This window comes from Poecilia formosa, unplaced genomic scaffold, assembly GCF_000485575.1.
Source record: "Poecilia formosa unplaced genomic scaffold, Poecilia_formosa-5.1.2 Scaffold62, whole genome shotgun sequence".
NCBI classification, from domain to species: domain Eukaryota; kingdom Metazoa; phylum Chordata; class Actinopteri; order Cyprinodontiformes; family Poeciliidae; genus Poecilia; species Poecilia formosa.
Window position 1 is genome coordinate 1,462,862 of NW_006800001.1, and position 23,636 is coordinate 1,486,497.

The 23,636-nt window shown below is 40.3% G+C and overlaps 1 protein-coding gene across 4 annotated transcripts; it reads left to right on the forward strand.

Annotated features, from left to right (window-relative positions):
* Positions 1-56: 56 nt before the first annotated feature.
* Positions 57-22,495, forward strand: tacc1 (transforming, acidic coiled-coil containing protein 1). Of its 4 annotated transcripts, XM_016672551.1 has the most exons (15): positions 57-152; positions 234-304; positions 6,454-6,563; positions 8,747-10,211; positions 10,779-10,814; positions 11,088-11,151; positions 11,799-11,985; positions 12,517-12,575; positions 12,769-12,900; positions 13,034-13,110; positions 13,238-13,281; positions 14,479-14,642; positions 14,730-14,836; positions 14,925-15,045; positions 21,186-22,495. In XM_016672551.1, the coding sequence occupies exons 2-15, from the start codon at positions 252-254 to the stop codon at positions 21,249-21,251; spliced, it is 2,685 nt and encodes an 894-aa protein (XP_016528037.1). In that variant the 5' UTR covers positions 57-152; positions 234-251; the 3' UTR covers positions 21,252-22,495. The 4 variants fall into 4 exon arrangements, with proteins under 4 accessions (XP_016528037.1, XP_016528038.1, XP_016528036.1 ...); XM_016672552.1 differs by lacking the exon at positions 234-304 and having other exon boundaries at positions 67-152; XM_016672550.1 differs by lacking the exons at positions 57-152; positions 234-304 and adding an exon at positions 4,958-5,421.
* The last annotated feature ends 1,141 nt before the right edge of the window (positions 22,496-23,636 follow it).

The window sequence follows — 23,636 nt, forward strand, 5'->3', positions numbered from 1 at the left end:
TCACGGCGGAAGTGATTCTTCTTCGAGGTCTGGCGCCAGTTGTAAACCCTGTTGTCGCCACCTGGCGGCGACCGCGGTTAGTCCCCGCATCAAAGCCGTGAAATGTTCACGGTTGTTTGTTGGTCTTCGAATTCTGTCCACTAAATGGAGCGGTAAGTTTGCATTTAAACGTTTGTCTTATCTGCAGTTAAACACATTTGTTTTTGGTTGTCAAGTGTGAGTTTTATGTTCAGAGTCAACTTTAGAGTTATATGGGGAAAAACATGGATGCATGTGAGAATTATATGGATTTTGCTCAGCATTGGTGGGTACTAAATGGGTCCGAGCTCTCAGTAAGCCTCATGGGAATCCAGTTGGTCTTAACTAGGTTTCAAATAGGTTTAGAGAAAATTGTATCACAATATTGGGTAACTGAAAACTCTATTAATTTCAGCAACTCAGTGAAGTACATTATACATATACAGCCTGATGTTTTAAAGCTTGGTGATTTCCACCTGTTACAGCTAAAGAAAATGTATTTTAAAATAAAAGAAATTTACAATTAGAATATCAGACCAATAAAAAACTGTTTTAAAACATAACTGTGGGGTTAATGAAAAATATGTTTAATACCTACTTAAAGGTTATTTTCAAATAGTACTTTTATCTAAGAAAATCACATTTTCTAATTTACTGATATAACTGTAAGGAAAGTCTACTTTTTTTTTTTTTGCTAGAACTGCTAATGTGTGTGAAAATTAATTGCAGCCACTATGTAGTTTGTTACAATCTTCTGATGTTAAGTACTTTTGCCAATTTTCTGCCAGTATCTCATCTATATGTAATGTGCTAATTGGGTAGTTATGGTTAAAACGTGGGATTTTACTGATATCAAGTAGAAACTAGGAGTCAATACCAGTACACCATAAAAAGTAGTTGAGAAAGCTGCTTTATCAACTCATCATGGTTTACTTTAGAAGACTAAAGCCACAAAACCTTCACACCTTCAGAGGACTTAAATAAAAAAGACCAATAAATAAGTATAATAATGAAAAGAGAGAGAGACTGAGGAACAGGGTCGATTTAATATGATGCAGAGTCTCTGGACTAGAAACTGTTTTGGTGTCCTACACATTTTGTTTTTCTCAATTATTAATGGAAAGCCTTTACTGACAACACAGAAATCAAACACTTCTTAAAATCGCTGACCAGCTTTTTGTTTGTCTGTTCTGGTATTTTTACAGTTTGTCGATGACGAGCACAAAGTCTTTGAGGCTGAAAGGCCTTCTCGTCATCATGCTGACCTTTAGCTCCATCGATGCCGGGGACACTAATGACGCTAAAAGTTGGCATCTGACTTGCTGATTCTAAAATATCAATTATCTAGACTCCTAAGCTGTGGAGTGTACTGAGAAAGATTCTTTTCAGATCATGAAACATTTAATGTTTATCTTACAACAGGGAAACTGAACTGCGTACTGAATTATTCTACGCTGATGATATATTCTCTGCAATCATGGGATTGGTTTGTGAAGTCTTTAATCTGCCCCAAAGGCTATTGAGCCCAGAAGGAGGTTATCACTCAGTGCAGCTTTCATTCAAGGATTAACATCCCTGAACTCAAGTACTACAAGGAGTACAATGAGTTTTTTAGTTTCAGCACTGGAAAACATTTTAAGGAAGTCCAGTTTTCGATTTCAGTGACAGACATTGACCACTAGATGTCAGCAAATCCCATGAAATCTGGAAATAATAATTTCCAGAAGTCATGTAAAAAAAAAAAAAAGTTCCATATATAGATTTGAGTTATTTCTTTTTCACCACAGAGTAGCGGAAAAATAATGCGATAGCTAACATCTGTTAGCAGTTTTCCAGCTTGTTAAAAATAGTTCTATACATTTTCAGCTGGTGCCACTTAAAACTCAAATAGAGTATTAGATTCTTCCCAAGGCAGAAGTGTATATTTCATTGTGCTGACTCAAGCTGATTTGTGAGCCCGTCGCTGTTCCTCTCCCTTATTCCTCGTTCTCATCTGTATCTCTCCCTCTGGTTGGATCTGGGCTGCCCCTCTCCTCCCCGTCATGCTCCTCCACTTGACAGTTCTTCCTCCTCTGACCTTTCTGCTCCTTTGTACGTTAAATAATTTCCTGGAACTCCTGGTTCTGTCACATAGATTTACAGGACATAGCCAAGGCCAAATTATGTAGACTGATCTTAGGCCGGCAGGATGGACTGTTACATCATCATGTGGCTTCTCTATTGTCTCTTGCTCTGTTTGTAGAGAGAAAGTATATGAAGGACTGCAGTGTACCTAAAGTAAAAAAACCCAAATTTTCCCCTTTTAGCAGTTACGTCTTTTGCGGATATTTGTTACAGCGAGTTAAATCAGAAATGACCCACAGACTAAACAGATTTGGGTCATTGGTCACTTTTACGCTAAAGTCTAAATGGGATTCGGCAAGTTTGTTTTACGTCATATTTAAGGGACTTGCTGTTTTTTGAAAGCGCCTGCAGCGTTCCTCCTGCTGTGATTGAAATCTGAGCTCTTTTGGGTTGTGTTTGGATTCTGGTGGAGCGTCAGACCTCTTGGCAGGAGCTCTGAGGCTTGTGTAGGTGGTGGGAGAGCGGCCTCAAAGAACCGTCTGGTCTGCTGCCCAGTGATGTTTATAGATGCCAGTTTTAGTGTGGGTCAAGATGAGCAACGGGTCGGTTCACAATTTCTTTTTCACTGCTTGGCGAATTTACACAAAAATGGTGCTGATTAATTAATTAATTTATTTATTTTTTTGTCTTAAAATAACGGTTTAATATTTAAGACGGAAATTGTTTGCTGTTCCCTCAGGAAACTCCTTTAGACATCCTGCAGTTAATGCGTGCGCTGTCCCTGTTCGCTCCAACCACAAGCCCTGCATAGATCGCAAAAATAAGTGGGTAGAACAGAAACTCCTCCCTTTCTGGTATAATGTGGAAACTCTGAGTCTGACTGAGGTTATGGGTCTTTGCTACTTCATGGAATTTCAGAGAGTTTGCTCGCTGCGCTGCTGCACGGCAAAAATATCTGGCCAGGGAGAATAAAGCACAAAAAGGTTTCTATGAGGGGAGTAATGACATTAAGAGATGTCGCAAAACCCTCTAGAGCGTGAAAAAGTCTGGTAATTCACAACAAGACCAGCTGTGAACACGAATTTAGTCTTTCATAGACGTTGCCATTGTTGTGACTTCTTGATCTTTCACATCTTGACTCTGGAAAGTATTTTATTATTACTTTCTGAAGAATTGTGTAATTTAGTCAGGACCAATATCATAGTTCATGAGATATGTTTTCATTTACAGAAAAAAAAATGTTTACACACACTCTATTAAAAGACACATTATTACTGCAAAACATTAAAATTGACTACATTTTTTTCAGAATAATTAGGATTATCAATTGTCCTGGAAATTTCTATTTGCTAAATGCCAAAATAATGAGAGGTTTTGTAGATTTATTTTATTTTATTTTTTAGGAATGAATCAAAATTCTTGCAGACTATTTTTAGGAATTCATGAAAACGTCATAAAGTTTGAAGTCAATGCTATTCATAATAATAATAATTAAAATGTATGTAAACTTGTATCTTTGAAGTAAAGAATCTCATTATTTTTGCCTTTAGTAAATAGAAATTATCTTGTGAACTGGTCTGAAGTTCAGATTCTGGGTGAAAATAAACTCAAATTTTTAGATGTATAAACTTGTTTATGTGATATAAAAAGTGGGATCTGAAGATATTTGTTTGAAAACATCTAAAGGCAGAGAGAGACTATACGCTGTTTGTCCCACGAATTGCAGGTAAAAGAAAAAAAAATCTGTTTTCTTCTCTGTTAAACACGATGCTGCTATCCCAAATCATCTTAAACCATGAGTGACAGGAAGCTTTGTGGTCTAAAAAAAGCTTAGACTTGTACTTCTATTTGTGAGATATAGCAATTTAAAAACATGCTTTAGTTTCAGGTTACTTTAGATGAAAATTTATACCAAATTCAATGGGAGATGAAGTGTGGGTCCTATGTTCTCCGTTACATTAAACCATCAACCATACCCTGATGACCGACACGTTTTAAGAAATGGGACAAAATGCCAACGATTTTGATAAAAGAAGAAATTTTTGGGGAGGTAGTTTGCCAAAATTCAACTGACACACTCTAGTGGCGATGGAAATCAATTTATTTTAGTGAAATGTGTCAAAAAATAAAAATAAAAAATCCAAAAACTTTAACTTATGATTCCATAAAATCCATTTAAACTTTTTGGGATGTGCCTTCCTGAAAGTGTTATGTTCTAAAGAGCACCATTTTCCCATTTTTGTTTTATTTTAGAATCTCCTCAGTTTGTCCAGTTTTTTGTTTCTTTAAAAAAAAAAAAAAAAAAATATTTTGTTTTGTTTCTGACTCACTCTTCAAATATTCCCAAGCATTTTACTTATCAACATGCCACCGTGTAATTACTTTGGTGGTGCTCTGCTTCGTGGTTTAGTGTTTCCTCTGACAGATTGAACCCAGCAAGGTAGTTCTCCTGAGGCTGTCCAACAGAACTGGTTCCCCGAGTCATGCATGCCTTCCTGCCGCAGCGTGGAGGAAACAGTTAGCTGCTCAAGAGCCTGAGGGAGGCGGGGGGGGGGACTAATAAGTCTTTAAGATCCAGCCCCCACATTCCTAACCTCTCCCTGGACTATAAAACACAGAGCCCCAAGAGTTCAGCTCCTCCTCTGCCTCCTACTCCTCCCTCTGTGTTTGTTTTGTGGCCCATTTTTTTCTACTTTAGAGTAGAAGAGCAGGCTGACAGAGACATACCATTCTTCAACCACAGGGGAAGTCATCAAAGCAGCCGTGAGTTTTAGGGCTTGCAGCTCACTTCCTCCACCCCCACTGCAGTTTTTGCCTGTGAGCTGTTCCGAGGTGGAGCGGGGAGGATGGAGGAGGTTCAGAGGAGAGAGAGAGAGAGAGAGAGAGAGAGAGAGAGAGTCGGCAAAGCATTTGAGAAACCAGCTGATCAGAGCTGAGGTATTCTGCCACGGAAGGGACGTGTCAGCGTGACTGGAAATTACTAACAGGCGAAGACGGAAAAGCAGGGTTAAAAAGAAAAAGAGAGAGAGATGTCTCCTTCTCTTCATGTGAATCTGGGAACTCATGGAGAGATGTGAGAGGGGTGGAAATCTGAGGAAGAGAGTGAGAGGTGTACTGGAAGCCAAGCCCTGGTTACTGGTGAGTCAGCTGGAGGCTGGGGAACTTCGTCGAATAAGGAGCGATGTCTTGGCTGTCTCCGGTGTCATGGGCCAAATGGACGTGGACGGCAGTGCGAGGGGGAGAGGAGGATGGAGAAGAAGGGCAGGAAGCCAGCGAGGAGCGGGAGCAGTGGGGAAGGAGAGAAGAGGAAGAAGAGGAGGAGAGATCTCAAGGCAGCAGGCAAGTGTTGTGCTGAAGCCCTGAGACTCCAGGCAGAGTGGTTCACGTCGCCTGCGCTGGAGGAGGAGGGGGGACTTCTGTCCATGTGCCTCTAACCTACTGGAGACTGGATTTTAGTGACATTCTGGGCGAGACGTTTTGTGAAGTGCTGGCGTGTCCCTGTCTGTCTTTCTTTTGCTTCATAACTCCAACCCTAATTCACACAGGATTCACTCAAAACCTTGCAAGCACGTGCTGAAGTCATCAGTGTGTGTGCCTCGTGTCCACGGTGTTAACATTATCGCTGCCTCTGTTCCACCATGATACAAACACGACGACTACTTTCAGAAGACTTCCACCTTTCCATTCCTGCACTGATACAGTATCAGCCAATATACTGACCTTCTGGGGCTTTCTAAAGTGATTACATCGCAGAGATAAATCTGATTTAAATCTGTCCTGTAAATTGTTAGAGTCGAGAATGGCCCATATATCTTAAAAGGCTGCACGTTTTATGTTTTCTTCTGCATTTCTCGTGTCATAAACTGTATTGTTCTTAGAGTGTGACAGGAAATAGTAGGCTGTCCTGCATGTACTTCCTCTTCCTTTATGTATGCGTTACTTTGGCTTTGGTTACTCTTCCCCCTGTAGTTTCAGATTAGATGGTGTTACAATGTTTCTGCAACGACAAAGTGCGAAGTTAAGCTCAATATAGGTCAGTTTGGTGCATCAAATAAAAGGGTAATAAGTTTGAGGTTTTATTTTTGTATGTTTTTTTACCAGCACAAGGGGTTTTGCAAGATGATGCAAAGCTTCACAAAAATGCATATGTTAACTGATTACATAATAGCCACAAATCCAAGGATTTTTGCTTTTAAAGCTTTAAGTGTGTTTTTATGATAAATCCTTGCATAATAACAGTAATAGTACAGCTATTTTTGTTTGAGGAGAAGATGCATCACTCCCGCTGACTCTCGGCGTTCGTAATGTGACCATTGCTTTGGAATTATGTAATAGTTTTTCTGCTTTCTCTCATGTCTTCACGTGCTGCAGCTCGGACTCCGAGGGTCATTTTGACACCCCTGAAGCAGCGACTCCCGTCCGCGCCCCTCTGCCCGTCCCGGGAGAGCTGGAGAACAACAACACCGATGCAGGCAAAGCAGGTGAGGCCGCTGCAGAGCAACGACAGGCAGAAGGAGAGGAAAAAGAAAACAAAAACGGGAGGGGGAAGAGCAGCAGCATTTGTGACTCTTCAGGAAACCTAGAGGCTCTTATTAAATCTCAGCAATCTAAGGGAAGTGCATGTTCAAATACTTTGGGCACTATTCCTTTTAGTCTCAAGGTTGCCATGGAAACAAGAGTCATTTTATGGTCCACTAACTATTCAGGCGTGACATCATCTTAAACAAAAGAAAAAAATGCTGCTGTTCATGAAAAATCCTAACTTTTGGTCGAAAATGAGACACGTGTCTTAAGTGATGACGCTATAGCTGCATGATGTCAGTTATTTAAAAAATGCAGCAAGACATAAATTATTTTTTTTGCTTTTTTTTTTAAGAATTCATACCTTTCTAAATTTGACTTTGTGTAAATATTGATGTGTCCCGTTGTATTATAGAGATTCCACATAGTGTTTGCTAAAGGTAAACAAGGTTATTTGACACCTGAGCAGGCAGTGAGCGGCCTCCCGTGAACCTGGTATTTAAGCTGGAATGCACACAGTTTTTATTTCGGATAGTTTTTGGGCGTGATCGCGTCTGATGCTCTGTCTCTGTCGTTTGATTCACTAAGAGGAGGGGCCTGTGGAGGAGTGTGGGAATGACCTTTGCTCCAGAATTCAACAGGTTGAACAAAAGCTCCGAGCTTTGGTTAGCTCTGCTTTGTGCTGGACACCGACGGAGGTCACAGCGACGTAACGTAGCATGTCGGAGCGTGTTTTTCGGAGGTTTGTTTAGAGGGTTTTTGTTGCATTGTGTGTGAGGCCGCCGCTGGTTCGGGAGAACTAAAACCTTCCTGTAAAACAGCTCCAGCAACATTTTCTGAAGGTGAGATATCGAATCAGAAAGAAGAAAATAAATAGCTTTAGCAACCTTATTATTAAGACTGGTGGGGTATGACTAATTTCTGGAGATTTTCATGTAATGAGATGAATTTACCTTCTGGGGACCCTTGAACGGCATTCGTTTTTTTAGCTGCTTTTTTGTTTTTAATTATGTTTTTAAAAAAACTGAAAAAAAGTGGATTTTTTTTTTTTCAGAGATTTGCACAGAATTTCAGAAAAACAACACACCTGTCAAGAACTGTTTTGCTAGTGTGATTAACTGGGGCTGCTTTGCTGCTTCAGGACCTGGAAGGTCGGCTCATCACACTCAAGCTCACTTAGGGTTATGCAGCAAAACAATGATCCAGATTACACCAGCAAGTACAATTCTGAGTGTTTGAAATGGAGAAGGTCTCGGAGTGATGTAGTCAAAGTCCAGACATAAATCGGATGGATATGCTGTGGGATAACTGCTCATTTATGCTTGATGAGGCTGAACTGAAACCAACATCTCGCTCTCTCCCTCTCATGTGATTGAAAAATACTCTTTGCCAGGTATCACAAACACTTGATGCCACCTGTTTTAGCCAAGAGTGGCACAATCAGTTATGAAGGTTAGGGAGCAAATTACTTTTTCCACATAAAGCCATGACAGGTTGGGTTGGATAGATTTTTCCAATAATAAAAAAAAAAAAAATTATAAAATAAAAACTGTGCTTTGTCTGATCTAACATGTTTACTTATTTGAAAAGTAGTTGTGACAAAGAGGGCAAATACTTTTTCACAGTACTGTGTTACTGATTATTCGAGTGTGTAAGGGAATGCACGTGTGTTTGGGATTGCGTTAGGTTGTCAACTCTTGAAACACATAAAGCTGGTTAAAGCAGAGCAGGCTCTGCTTGTCTCTTGGCAACATGGTGTTGTATGAACAGAGCGATGATGATGATAATGACAGGCATGCTGAAATATGCTGCAATGTCAAAATGTTCCCTGGAGCTAGCATTCAGACCGCTCTGTTATTTTTCTGCAAGACGTAACACAAGATAAGCGAAGGTCTGCTTTGTTTTGTGTTTTCGATTGCGTTACTTTTGCTTTTATGGCGTGGCACTCATAGTAAGACATCACCATGGCAACAGCAGCAACTGGAACAGTTGGCTGGTGAGTAACCTGCTTTCAGTCAACCAATCAGATATCGTCCACATCCGAGTTCACATGTGATGGCACTAGCAACATGTCGACTCTTAAAGTATGATAGTTCTGTGAAATAATTAATTATTTATTGTTTTGGTTTTGTTTCTTCTTCAGATTTGGAGCAGGAGGAGAACCTGATAGTGTCTGTTCCTGTCAGGGATCCAGAAACTGCACTGGACCACAGCATGGGTCAGGATGAGCCTGCAGTCCCTGTGGGAGATCAGCTCGAAATAAATGTGCAAAATCAAGACCAAGATCAAGCAGAGCAGCCCTCAGAAAACGTGGATTCTTTTCCCGGTCCTGATTCAGCCTCACAGAAGGAAGAAACTCAAAGCACAGCTCTCCTTTCTGAGCCACTTGAAGAGACAAACTTCCTCCACGAAGCAGACCCCGTCGCAGATCTGGCCCCAGTACCAGATACTACTTTTGTGCCAGAATCAGACTCTGTTCCAGTCAGGGAAACTTCAGTCCCAGATCCTGCTTTTATTCCAGAACCAGACTTTGGTCCAAGCAATGAACCTTCAGCTCAAAACCATACTTTTGTCCCTGAGCTAGACTCAGTACCAAGCAGTGAACCTGCAGCATCAAGTGCTTCACAGCCTCCAGAGGAGAAACCTGTCGCTGATCTAGAGGAACATCACAGCGATCTCCCCAGCCTTGCAGACCCTACTCAGAAGACAAAAACCAGCAAGTCCAAGCCTCCATCCCTCAAAATAAAGGCTACAGTAAGTCCTCCTCCTCATACGGATGAGGAACAAGAACTCCCAGTTCCCAAGGCTACATACAACTTTGACCTCGACCAACTGGACGACAGCTTCAACCCTTTCACCAGCGGCGGATCCAAAATCCAGAACTCTCCTCCACCGTGTGGTTCAAGCTCTCCCCCCAGGCTAGAACCACTTGGGAGCTCATTATCTGCTTGTGAGTCTGCCGAAAAAGCTCAAGGAGACTCAGAAATTATAGATCAGTCTTTAGAGGCAAAGCCTGTGGTGCTGGAATTTGGTCTGGGTGAAGGAGTGGTCAGAAAGCCCCCTCCAAAGAAATTAGGAGGGAAAAGGACAACCAGCAAGACTGCTGCAAAGAAGCAGAAACCAAAAGATTCAGAGACTTCTTGCGAGCCAGCCCCAGAAGTGACGCATCCTGAACCGGCGTTAGAAACGGCACCAGAATCGCTTCCCCAATCCGTTACGGAGCCTGTTTCAGAACCACTTTCGGAACCTGTAACGACAGACTCCTCTGTGCCTCTGAATCTGGACGATGTTCCTATTCCCAAAACCGCAACTTATAACTTTGACCCTAGCCAGTGGGACGACCCGAACTTCAATCCATTTGGTAGCAACAGCAAAGTGAGCAGCTCTCCTGTTCTGCCAAAGGGCTCGTACAGCTTTGACCCAGACAACTTTGACGACTCCATAGATCCTTTCAAAGCATCAAAATCCCTGAACAATGAGGATTTGTCCAGCAGCACCTCCCAACCTGAGACAAAGGTAAAAGATCAAGGCAAACAGAAGGCGAGACAGACCCCCGGGGAGAAGAAAGCAAAGCAGATTCCAAAGAAAAACAAAGAGAGAGCATCCGCGTAAGTCTCCTTTTTGCACAATCCAAAATATTACAAGGCCGTAGTCCAGCAAGCTTCATATTCGGTCATTTTCTTACACCGCCTTGCAAAGGTATTCACACCCCTTGAATCTTCTCGCACCACAAACTTCAATGACTATCGTACGGATTTTATGAGTTCAGGGAGTATGAACACCATTTCAAGGCTTTGTGTAGGTCTGATCTGGCTCCTCCTCGAACTAATTCACTGCTAACAATAATATGCATACCAAAAGATACTTTGAAGGCACAGATAATACTCTGCATACCGAGCTACTAATAAACTGAGACATAAATAGATGTGCTTAGAGCTGCCGTGATTAGCTGCATATGCTTGAACTTTAATCTGCCAGCTAAGTAACTAACATGCTGACACCTTATACTCACTCATACCCTCTTCCTTTGTCTCTCGGCCTTCTTTATCCTCCATGGCTCCCTTGTCGAAACCCTCCCTGCTTTATCTCCCTCACCCTCCATCTTTCCTCGTGTTGTGTGTCGCGCAATCCCCCAAAATCTTTGCTTTCGTTCGTCCCACTTTTATCGACCTCAGGACATCTGAGCAAGTCAAGTTTCTCTGTTTTCTGTTGTAAGTACTCTCTCTATCAAGGCATGATTTCACTCATTCTCATTGGTGCACGCTCTGTCCATGTCTGTACTGATTGTTGGCGTTGAGGTTTTTTTTATCCTCATCACACAGCATACTTTAGCTTTCTAATTTGCTGTATTTCTTAGCACGATTTTTCCATTTGTCTTGCTAAATCTCATTTTCATGTCCATAGAAAACAGGAACAATAATAGCCTTTCAAGGATTAAAAAAAAGAAAAACAAATTAATATATTCTCATTTGCTTGTTTTACAGGAATTCCTGTAAAGTCCAGAAATATGATGAAAGCGAGTCACTAGTCCTCGATGTTTGTAGTCAGGTAATTTTTTTTTTTTAATTATCTGGTTGGTTTACTGGGAATGTTTTACCTTACTGTAGAAACACTGCAGTGTTCATTATTCAGCTGCTGTGCAACCTCTTGGCCTCAGCATACTTTTACACACACACACACACACACAGAGTTACACAAGTTGAGTGAGGCATCAGCAGTGCTTCCAGTACTGCGGTCCAGTCTTGGCGTGATGACAGAGCTGTGACTTATCACTCTGCAGTCAAATATTACTCTGGAGCGTTCATGCCCTCAACAATATCACATCCTGAAGAAAGAAGATTTATAGCTAAACAGAGCTTTGAATAATTAAGGTCACATGTCAAGACCAAGAGGCTGAAACCTGAAGTCATGAATTACAAATGAAACTTTTTTGGAACCCATCAATTTTAAAAAAAAAGGTGGAGTGTAAATAGAAAGTGCTTGTGTTACATAAATTTATAGTATTTTTTTTCCCTCTAAATGAATAAATGTTGAATAATTTCATGCAAAAAAATTTATTTGAAGGCTTTTTTTTTACACATCTCTACTAGGAGAGGCAACAAAGTGGAGAGCACTGCAGTTGGGGATCAGATATTAAATATGTAGAAAGTAAACTCGACTGTAATAAAGTTAACGTCTCCCTCTATTACTTCCAGGGGGAAGACGAAGTGGTTCAGACCCCGGAGATCACTCAGCGGGTTCATCACGCCACGGACGAGGAGAAGCTGGCCTCTACCGGCCTGATTGGCCAGACGGCCGACAGTCAGGAAGAAAGAGAGGAGCAGGAATGCAATAAAGCAGCTGTGAAGAAACAGCCGTCCAGCGATTTACCTGCTGTAGATCGTGAGTTCGAGAGGGAGAAATGTGCAGGAATTCTCCTCAGAGGACTTGAAAGTTTATTTTAAAAAAAATCATGATATGGAATGAAGCAACACCCAAAAGAGGCGCTAAATATTGTATATTAGAAATGTAGCATTGACTGTATTAAATGTGCGAGTTGAAAATGTCAAACTTTTCTCAGCAGCTGCTTTTTAGAGTGTCAGATTGTAAAAGTAAAAAAGAAAAAAAAAATTCTGTTCCAGATAAAATAACACTATAAGTGAGGAAAAAAGAGCTTCCTATGTCTCTACATCAGGACTGATCTTTTTACGTTGTGCACGTATTGTTTTAGTTTAATTTAGTTGTTTAGCGAAAGCAAGATATAAGCTACTCAGTTATTTGTTTTTGAGTTGGTAAGGTTAATTTTACATTTTTTAACATTATGGGCTAAAAAGAAAAACTATAAATTCAGTTTTTATTGATGGATACAATAAATACAACCCACAGTTATTTCTCTGATGTTTTTTGTTTTTTGGGGGGGGGTTTCATGTCCAGAGATCAAGATTACAGATCATCTGCCAGAGAAGGACACCTTCAGCGTGAAAGATGATATGGTAAGTGCTGCAAAGCGACCACATGAATTATTCAGTGTGCCTGGTTTCTTCTGCATCAGTTGTTTTTGATCTCCATAGTCTGTTGAAAACAGATGATTAGTCATAATTTTAAATAATGTTTTTCACGGTGATTTCCTGACACCACACATATACCACACAAACGGCTCACGTTAGTGTTTGTGATCTTCCACAGACGGATATATCAATGCACCAGACTGCAAAACTGAGCAGCCGTGACGACCCTGACCCGGCAGCCCTATCGCAGGACGGCGTCCCTCTGACCGAGATGGACAAAGCTGCGGTGCTGACCCTGATCAGAGAGGAGGTACGTCGCTCCCACATGCACAAATGCAGAGAGATACTGAGCACACAAAATGAAACTTTAATAAGTCTAACTTATTTTATTTGGTTCCCAGTATCACTCCATATTTTGAATCCATCTATTTCCTTTAAAACAGATCATCACTAAAGAGATTGAGGTCAGCGAGTGGAAGCAAAAATACGAGGAGAGCAGAGCGGAGGTTATGGAAATGAGGTGGGAAGCTTCTGTTTCGATGAGAATTTTCCTTCCTTTTCCAAAACGATACTATTAAAAAAAAAAGGTAAAATAATACGAGGGATTTAAAAACAAAGTTAACACTGGGCTGCTTTTTGTTTGACAGGACAATAGTTGCAGAATATGAAAAAACAGTTGCCCAGATGATTGGTAAGTTGCTGCCACCTGGTGGTGGATGTTTCTTCATACTCTTGTTTGTTCATCAAACTTTTGATCTAAAGTATGTATGTTTTGTCTCTGTGGTCCCGAGAAACATGCTTAAGACTGATCAAAAATAGGCTACGGCTCTAAAATTTGTAAAGTCACAAAGAGGTGTTGGCAGCAGATTTGACTGAGTTTTAAAATAAAATAAATATTTTAAAGTATGTCACTTTAAAATGAAGAGCACAAGCAAACACTTGGTATGTCCCTTTGTTTCCTCCTGTCTGCATGCTGCCAGCATCACCTCGTACTTATTTTTGTGACCTTTCACCTGCGCTCTAGTCTTCAGGAAGCTCCTGATCAGTTACGCTGAGGTCAAGTTACTCAGTTCAGTGAGGGAAACGCATTGTGAGGTTTTTAATGTCCACTTCTACTAGGATGTCGCGATACAACTAAGGGCCATGAGTTTGCTAATCTCTTCTGTGAATCTGAAAATTTTTAAGCTTTTTTATGTTTCAACCCTAAACCTGCATGCATTTTTACTGGGATCTTATGCAACAAGTTAGTGAGCATGAATTGAAATAGATGTTAACTTTTTTTTGTTAACGAATTAAAATATGAACAAACCCGTATCAAATAGTAAAGGAGAATATTACTTATTACAGAGATCTACCAGTTCAGTTTATAGGACAATTATTAGTTGTACATTTTCAACAAATCAATTCTTCAATCAAGTTTACTTGTGTAGCACATTTCAGCAACAAGGCCGTTCAAAGGGCTTTACATCATAAAATCACAATGTTTTTGTCTGGATTTAAAGAAACTTGACCTAAATCAACTGAAGACTTGAAGATTATATTAGAAATGCACTGAAGCTTACTGAGCTCTTGCACAAAGAAAAATGGGCACAAAAATGAGTCTCTAGCGATAGAAAGCTACAACTACATCAAATATTTCAATGGAAATGCTCACTGCACTTTTAAGTTTTTCATGGTAAAACATTTTGACACCACATGAAGTTTTTGGTTGTGATATGACAAAATATTAAAACGTCCAAAGAGTATGAATGCAGTTATTTATCGTCATGTACTCGGGTAGCATAAAGACGGTTAGTGTCTGAAGGTTTGCTAAGATGCTCTTTACTTAACCATCACATGATTGTAGACAGTAGCATGCTTTCTGAAGCCATCACTTGTTTGCTTGCAGAGGACCAGCAGCAGAACAAGAGCCTCTCCTCCAGCAAGTCAGTCAGGCAGCTGACGTTGGAGCGCGATCAGGCTGTGGCCGACCTGAACTCCGTGGAGAGATCCTTCGCAGATCTCTTCAGGAGGTACGAGAACATGAAGGGAGTCCTGGAGGGCTTCAAGAAGGTTGGTGATGAATATTCTCAGATGTAGAGCAGAGTCATGTGACGTAAACTAAACACCCACTGACACGACTTGTAAACGTGCATTCAGAATGAGGAGGTGTTGAAGAAATGCGCGCAAGATTACCTACTTCGTATCAAGCAGGAGGAGCAGAGATATCAAACGCTAAAACTCCACGCTGAGGAGAAACTGGACAAGTAAGATTAACTTAAATCTGTATGATTGAGGCATAACATTTGCCTTCATTTAGTTTTATCCTCTTGTTGTTGACGTCCTCCCTGTCAGGGCCAATGAGGAGATAGCCCAGGTGCGCGCAAAGGCTGATACCGAGAGTGTGGCACTGAATGCGAGCCTGAGGAAGGAGCAAATGAGGGTGGAGTCCCTTGAAAGAGCTGTCCTTCAAAAGGTAAAAAAAATATACAGCAGATCCACTTCACTTTGTGAGTCTGTACTCTGGGGACGCTAGAAGACCGCTTTGTGCTTTGTTAGAGGGAAATATAGATTTTGTATTGTGTTTCTCAACTACTAGTGTAAGAAAAGATCCTTAGTGCAATGTGTTTCAGCTTTAGTGCGTGACTTTTAAAATGGTACGTAGGAATTATTAAGGGAAACAAATCAAACCCTGTAGCAATTTGTGGTTTTTGTTTCCACAACACAGTTCAAACCACTTCCAACAAGCCTCACTGGTTCCCATCACCACTCTTTGCTTATTTTTTTATCTAAACAGTGGTGGAGAATGTTGGATGGTTTAGATTATAAACGCTTCCAGGGAAATGGATTTCTTCTTCTCTTTTGGTAAAAGTATTCCGTTCTTGATTAGATGGTTTTTTATTCATGGATTAATGTATTTATAAAAAAAAAAATTATTTGTAAGAATTTTAGTGGGGCAGTCACACTGGTGCTGTAAGACTAGCACTAGCATGGACACGATTTTCACGCCATCTAAAATGCCACAATCTAATGAATAATCAATTATAAATGTGTGTCATTTCTGCAATTTAATTGCATATAAAGTGGTCAAATGTATAAATAGAATTTCATCACATCTGGAGCCATAAAATCCCCAAATAGGTCTAACAAAAAACATTTAAATACATGTGGTGATGCAGTTCATAATCATACAATAATTCAACTGCGGGCTAATTACAGAGGTGGCTTTCTATAAATAAAACAAATACATTTTTATATGTAGCATATTTAATTTATGGTGTATGTAATCAGTTTTTTTTTTTACTGTTTTAATTAAATCATTTATTGAAAGACTAAAGTCGTTCTTTCTTTCATTGATTTATTGAGTTGTGGTGCCTCCGTGAATTAATGGCTCCTCTAGCACAGTGTTTCTCAATTATTTTCTGTCATGCCCCCCCTGGGGATCATAATTTTTTCGCCCCCCCCTTGCTCAGTGCCCTTCCCTCTCCAGAATTTAAATACTATTGCGGATCTGTTCATATTTAATAATTTATCGTACAAACCACTGGCTCCAACATTGTATGACCTTATTATCAAAACCGCTGTTTTATTATTGAAAGCCTCAAAAGAATTTTCAAAATCAGTTTGAGTGAATCGCTAACATTTAATCAAGATTACTCGGTTTGAAAAAGTGCAAATGATTCACTGGGATTTGCATTTTTTAGACTTAATAAAAAAGTCTAAAACTATAAGCTTTACAACTATAAGCTTATAGTTGTAAAGCTTATAGTTGCTTTACAACTATAAGCATTGATTACTTGTCAGCTTCTTCAGTTTAATTTTTCACAAGGCATATAGTTCTTAACATTTATTGTGGAAATATTTGCAGCAATATTGCTAATAGTTCAGCTTGTCAGATGAGAAGAGATGAAAAGTGTATAACATTTTTGCATTAACAATAAAAAGACAGGTTTTGTCAATTTCCTGGCCTTTTTCTGCAGCTACAGTCACTTGCTTATGATGGAGTATAAGTGAGTTTTTGATTTGTGTTTTAAATACAAGTAAAGTTCGATGAGAATAAAGTCGTAATTTTATAACTTTTCACCATACTGCACTAAATTGCGGAATACTGAGGGTCTTACAAGGTTATAGTTGGTCCTGGTTTAACAAATGAGTAAGTACTAAATATTTTACCACATCAGAAGCAAATTTTCAGCCCCAAATTTTCAGCCCCAGGTCTTTGAAACAATTGCTTACACAACTTTTCTAGTCTGACAGAACCAGACTTGCTGAGCGGGTCACGTTACATAGCACTCTATCGAAGCTTTTTAATTTAACGACTTTCTTCCGGCGTATTTACTCTGCCAATATTTAAATTACTCTGCTGATACGAGAGTATTATCACTGTATTCTTGTATTTGAAAATAAGAATCTCTTATCCTGGCCACTGACCTCTGCTGCCGTTTTTCTTTTCACTGTCAAACTTCTCCGTCTCTCCTCTAGATAGATATATTTCAAAACATCCGCGCTTGTATCCTTCGCTTTGTTTTTGTTTTTTGTTGTTGTTTTCTTCTGCTCCATTTACAACAGTGCTGTGGCTACTTCTACTGGCTTGAACAGGCAGGCTGTTGATTAGTTTGAACACTGCTACCACCTAGTGACCGGAGGTGGCACTGCTGCCACATAGTGACCCGAGGCTTGTTTATCAGTTAACATGAATCAAAACTTTGCCACGCCGCCCTGGGGGAGCGGGGCCCACTATTTGTGAAGTACTGCAGTATGCTAAGGAGGCCGGTCCTGACCCAGAGGCCGGTCCTGACCCAGAGGCCGGTCCTGACACATAGGCCGGTGTTCTGTGTATCTGTGCTACCCTGATAAACTTTGCTATCTATCCGTGTGACCGTAGGAAAATCTGACGAGGTAGCACTTACAGTCAGAACATCGGTCCTGACTCAGAGGCCGGTCCGGACTCAGAAGTCGGTCCGGACTCAGAAATCTGTCCGGACGGTCCGGACTCAGAGGTCTGTCCGGACTCAGAAGTCGGTCCGGACTCAGAAATCTGTCCGGACGGTCCGGACTCAGAAGTCTGTCCGGACTCAGAAGTCGGTCCGTACTCAGAGGCCGAGGTCGGTCCGGACTCAGAGGCCGGTCCGGACGGTCCGGACTCAGAGGCCGGTCCGGACGGTCCGGACTCAGAGGCCGGTCCGGACTCAGAAGTCTGTCCAGACGCAGAGGCCGGTCCGGACTCAGAAGTCTGTCCGGACTCAGAAGTCTGTCCGGACTCAGAAGTCTGTCCGGACTCAGAAGTCTGTCCGTACTCAGAGGCCGGTCCATACTCAGAGGCCGGTCCATACTCAGAGGTCGGTCCGGACTCAGAGGCCGGTCCGGATGGTCCGGACTCAGAGGCTGGTCCGGACTCAGAAGTCTGTCCAGACGCAGAGGCCAGTCCGGACTCAGAAGTCGGTCAGTACTCAGAGGCCGGTCCATACTCAGAGGCCGGTCCGAATTCAGAGGTTGGTCCGGACTCAGAGGCCAAAGTCGGTCCGGACTCAGAGGTCGGTCCGGACTCAGAGGCCGGTCCGGACGGTCCGGACTCAGAGGCCGGTCCGGACTCAGAAGTCGGTCCGGACTCAGAGGTCGGTCCGTACTCAGAGGTTGGTCCGGACTCAGAGGTCGGTCCGGACTCAGAAGTCTGTCCGGACTCAGAAGTCGGTCCGGACTCAGAGGCCGGTCCGGACTCAGAAGTCGGTCCGGACTCAGAGGTCTGTCCGGACTCAGAAGTCTGTCCGGACTCAGAAGTCTGTCCGGACTCAGAAGTCTGTCCGGACTCAGAAGTCTGTCCGGACTCAGAAGTCTGTCCGGACTCAGAGGCCGGTCCGGACTCAGAGGTCTCTCCGAACTCAGAGGCCTGCCCGGACTCAGAGGCCTGCCCGGACTCAGGGTTAGGACTGACCTCTGAGAAGTTTAAAGATATCTGCAGAGTTTTCTTTCCAACATTTCAAAAAAGACAAAATCTATGTCCTTTACTTCTTCCCAGAGTTTAGGAACAAGCTTTTTCTGGACAGATACGGTATGCTTCATTTTGCTTATCTAGATATGCGGCATATCTGTCAATTTCCTGGCCTTTTTCTGCAGCTACAGTTACTTGCTTATGATGGAGTATAAGTGAGTTTTTGATTTGTGTTTTAAATACGAGTAAAGTTCAATGAGAATAAAGTTGTAATTTTATAACTTTTCACCATACTACACTAAATTGCGGACTACTGAGTGTCTTGTAAGGTTATAGTTGGTCCTGGTTTAACAAATGACTAAGTACTAAATGTTTTACCACATCAGAAGTAAATTTTCAGCCTCAAATTTTCAGCCCCAGGTCTTTGAAACAATTGCTTACACAACTTTTCTAGTCTGACAGAACCAGACTTGCTGAGCGGGTCACGTTACATATCACTCTATCATTTTGTAAGTGGCATATCTAGATATGCCGCTTACAAAATGAAAAGCATACCGTATCTGTCTATGACTGGACTTGTAAATCAATCGCCAAATAATTTTTTCTACCATATTTCTTCCTTCCTCTTCGGTTCCACGTTTGAAATCCATCTCTTTCGCGTCCCTCAATAATCGTTCAGGGTCCACGCCTGCCTGACTATAATCCTCACCCAGGTAGTTTTCATCTGAGTACAAGTCTTCACAAGGAAAAAAAGTATTTCTGATCTTTCGTTTTGTAGATGTAAACATTTTCTTTGGAGGAACAGGATTCTCCAGATGATGTCTGAATTTTTCCACAATAACTTTATGTCCTCCTGGGTAATCAAGAAGTCCAATTAAATGCAGTCCAGAAGCAAAGTGGAAAGCATTTCTGGTGAGGCTTTGGAAAATCCGTTCACTCAGCTCTTCTGACACCTCTGAGAGAACATCCACATTTAATTCTCCTGTTTCTCTCAAAAGTAAGATCAAAACCTCGTGGTGTTCTTCCAAAAATGTTTCTCTGACAAAATGCGGAGTTGGTCCGTCCGCAGATATTTCAATCACTTTCCAAAGAAGTTCGCTGAGAAAGTTTGTTTCCTGTAATCCGGGGTTGTTTGACCAGGATGGATTTGTTGGAGAACCTTTTTTTCATGTTTTTCCAAAAAAAAAAGTGAGCTGTGAGCTTTCGTTACTCATCTGTGTTGAGCTGAGCTAAAATGTCCAAATGATTTCTGTGTGAACTGACCGGAGAATTAACTGATCAGTTGGTGATGTCATGGACTCTATGACATCACAAAGTCATCCTCAGCAGGGCCTCATGACACAGACATCATTTAAAGTCATGCTGATGACATCATTGTCAGCAGCATGGGAACTGTTGCTAGGGGTAATAATAGCACTCAGTGAGCATGCGCTATGAAAAACAATAGAATCTGTGGGCAGTAAATACATTATTCCCACAAGTCTGAACTGGAAGTGTGCATCCACTGGTTTACCAGTGGATTTGCTGGTTTCAGAAGTCAATTTGCAATCCCTTATTCACTGCATCGGCTTATTTTGGTGAGGGCAAAATGAATAGTAGCAACAACAAAAAAAAGAGTATTACTCAAGTAGTACAGTGCTGTGAAACTACTCTAATAAGTACTTTTTTTTTTCTTCAAAAAAGTTACTCAAGGAAATGTAACCAGATCTACCCAATTTTGAACATAGGCAACATCATCAGTAGCCTGCAGGCTACTTGTTAACAAGCTCAAGGTGCTGTATTGTTATCAGCTAGTAATCTTTTAGCTAACATTAGCTGCATCCAACAGCATTTGAACTCAGCCGGTTAGTTTGCTTGAAAAACTGTGCAAAGTTCTTTGCGTTTTGCTGGTTTGCTGCCATAAATCTAATATCATTACATTTTATTTCCAGCCCCTTAATTCTATTTACAACTTACATTGCTGACAGCCTATCTCATAATCTAAAAAGCTTGAAAACGTATTATTAGAAAAACAAATAACAGTGAAACTTACAAATGTCCAGAAAGAGAAATAGGAAACACTCCATGAAAGACGTAAACAGGCTGCAGACAATCAATTGGTCTAATGTAAATTCACTCTCCAAAGTGCTGCTGCAATAAAATTGAACACTAGAGGGCAATGTTTCACTTCACTCAAGAAGCTTAGTGAGATTTTAATTTAGGTCATTTTAAACATTTCTTAGATAATAAACAGTGTTTGAATTTGTGTCAATGCAATGGCAAGAACAGATTGTTTAGGAATTCTAGCTGAATCTACAGACGAACTCATAAAAAAGTCAAAACTGATAGTCAAACCTTGCTGTGTTTGTTTTGCAAATGCTGTTTATACCTATTTTTAATTTAAAATGTGAACAACACAGTTTTAACTTCATACACAACTCCCTCTACCTGACATGCATTTATTTTTAATATTTGTCCTGAACTTTAGTTTTTTTAAAACTCGCTCAAGTTATGTTTTGCTTCTTTGATTTCACAACACTTCTGTACACAACTTGGAAGTAGTTTATAATAAACTTTGTGCACCATCAATGCAGTGTTGAATTTTATGCAGTGTGCTAAATAGTTCATTTGCAGGATGACAATGAACTGATGTGTTTATAATTGTTGAAGCAAACCTCAAAGTTTTGCTTTTTTTTCTTACCTGATAGAATCAAGAAATTGAGGAACTGACCAAGATCTGCGACGAGCTGATCGCCAAGCTGGGAACGGAATGACAGACGTTCGGTGATACTCACTTCATCAGCTCCCATCTGCTCAAATTCAAGATTTTTTCGTACAGCAGCAGCATGTGATATAAATCCTCCACATCAGCACAATTTAGCAATTTTGTTGCAAAAGCTACAAGATATCATCAGGCGTCTTATCATTTTCACCATTATAATTACCAAATGTTTAAAGAATAAGTATCATCCTAAGATGTAAAGACTTGTTGTTGATCGTTTGTGCATTGCTGTTGTTTTTAAATCTAAGAATTTCCATAATTTTTACCGCATGTGTTCAGAAACTGAGGGAGAGGACGACACAGCTCCTTCTTCATCCCAGCACACTTTCATTGGAATGAGCTCTGTTTGAAGGCTGCAGAAAACATATTTATACCGAGTGCCTGAATTGATTGAATTTTATTATTTTCTCTGCAGACTTCTTACTTCCTTTTCTTTTGATGTCATTTATAAATGTATATATATATTCGAACTTTGCAACATTACCCAAAATGTACATTGTTTTCTCTGATTTCTGAGTATGGAGCATTTCTTTGATTTGACCATATTCTTATTATGCAGTAATTTTACCCATGTGCCATATTGCTTTTTTTTTTATTACTAAACTTTCCTGTGTGAGAAAAATCTCCCTTTTTTTTCTGGTTTTCTGTGAGTCAAGATGTTGCTGATGTGACTCCTTTTTTTTCTGCTTAGTTCATGGATAAACCTTAATTTTCTCATTTCAAGCTGTTGCCAACTTGTACTGTATGCAGTATATTTCCTGTCTGATCAACATATTTTGAAACCTGAATGCGTTTGCAGTGGCTATGGCTTTCCTTGTGGTTCATAAGGTGTTGAAGACAGATGTTTACCTTTTACTCTCGTTAAAAAACCATCCAGCTAATTTTGTGGCGAGAACTTGAAGGAGCTGTTGTCTTCAGCCTTGGCATATCGCACAAAAATGACAGATTTTTGTATGAAAGCCTTTTGCTTCTGCACAATCGGATGCCAAATATCACGGTGACCTGAGGCGGACTTTGGTGTGACTCCATGTCCTGTCGTGATGTCGTACTCGCTTGAAGCTGCTTCTCAAAGAAAGTCCATTGTTGTGGTAAAATCTGTATATTTTATACTTAACGGAAAGAACATTCAGAGTTACGTCTCTAATATTTGTAAATGTAAGAGCGGAGTGTGTCCTGATTGTATGTTAACTGCTATATTTTGTGAATTCCTGAATAAATGGATAAGATTTAATAATATGTCAATACTTTTTTCTAAAACTGTTTAAAGGGACTGCTGGGAATTTTAAAGTGAGGTTCTGTGAAAAGGTTAAAGACGATTAAGGAAGTATCTCACAGTATCTTCATTCAGAATAAAACTAATTAGTTTGATCTAGAAACTGAAACTAACAGATAGTCCAAGACAGGAAACTTCTACCATCATTTCATAGCTGTTCATGCAAAGACGTTTTGTTTTATTTCTTTCCATCAGTATAGAAGCCTGTCATATTCTATTCATCATGTGTCTCACAGGAAAAATCCCTGGATCCAAGCTATTTGGAGTATAAAACATCATCAGTATATTAAACTATGTGATGAAAACAGCGGCGCATAGGCAAACGGAATCATTCTTTTAAAAATGAACCAAATGCTAAATCTTTGGGGGGGGGGTTTTGCACACAATATCTTGAATCAAAAGCCTAAAAATAGCTCTGTTTTTAAAGCCCTGAGGTGGCTGTTTTTCCTCAGTCACGTGTGTACCCTAAGGTGATAATCGACTAAACATAACATCCTATCTAAATCCTTTTTATGTCAACACGGTGAATACGTTTACATTTTGTGTAATTTCAGAAAACCAGTGTGGTTGAGTAATGTTAATGAGTTCAGGCTTTGCTGCTGGGTGTTTAGTCTGCTTCAGTATTCCTAGTTCTGCAGGAGCATGGCTGAAGCACAAACTCTTTTTGTTGTTGTTGCTTTTCTAGTCTCAATCATTTAAAGTTAGAAATGTGACAAAGGGATGAAAAAGTGGTACTTTGCTACCAATTTTATTTGCTTTTTTTTGATAAATGGTACATTATGGGCTTAGGAAAAGGTCCACACTCTACTGAAGATATTTCTAATAAACAATCTCTAACCTTGCAGCTGTAAAGCTTGCTGAACATGTCTACATTGTGCCGCTTGTGTTCTGTCTTTTACTGAAACATGTAATTTACCACAGTTACTAAATGTGAAAACAAACTCAGTTTTTGCTTGCAATTACTTCTACAAAAGACTGAAAATAAAAGTTTATGTCTGACACGTGAATGCGTGCAAATGTATAATTAAAATCATTTTATAATTATACGTTTGGTTTACAAATGCACATAAGATTTGTTATTTTCGAGGATTTAGCACGTCACAA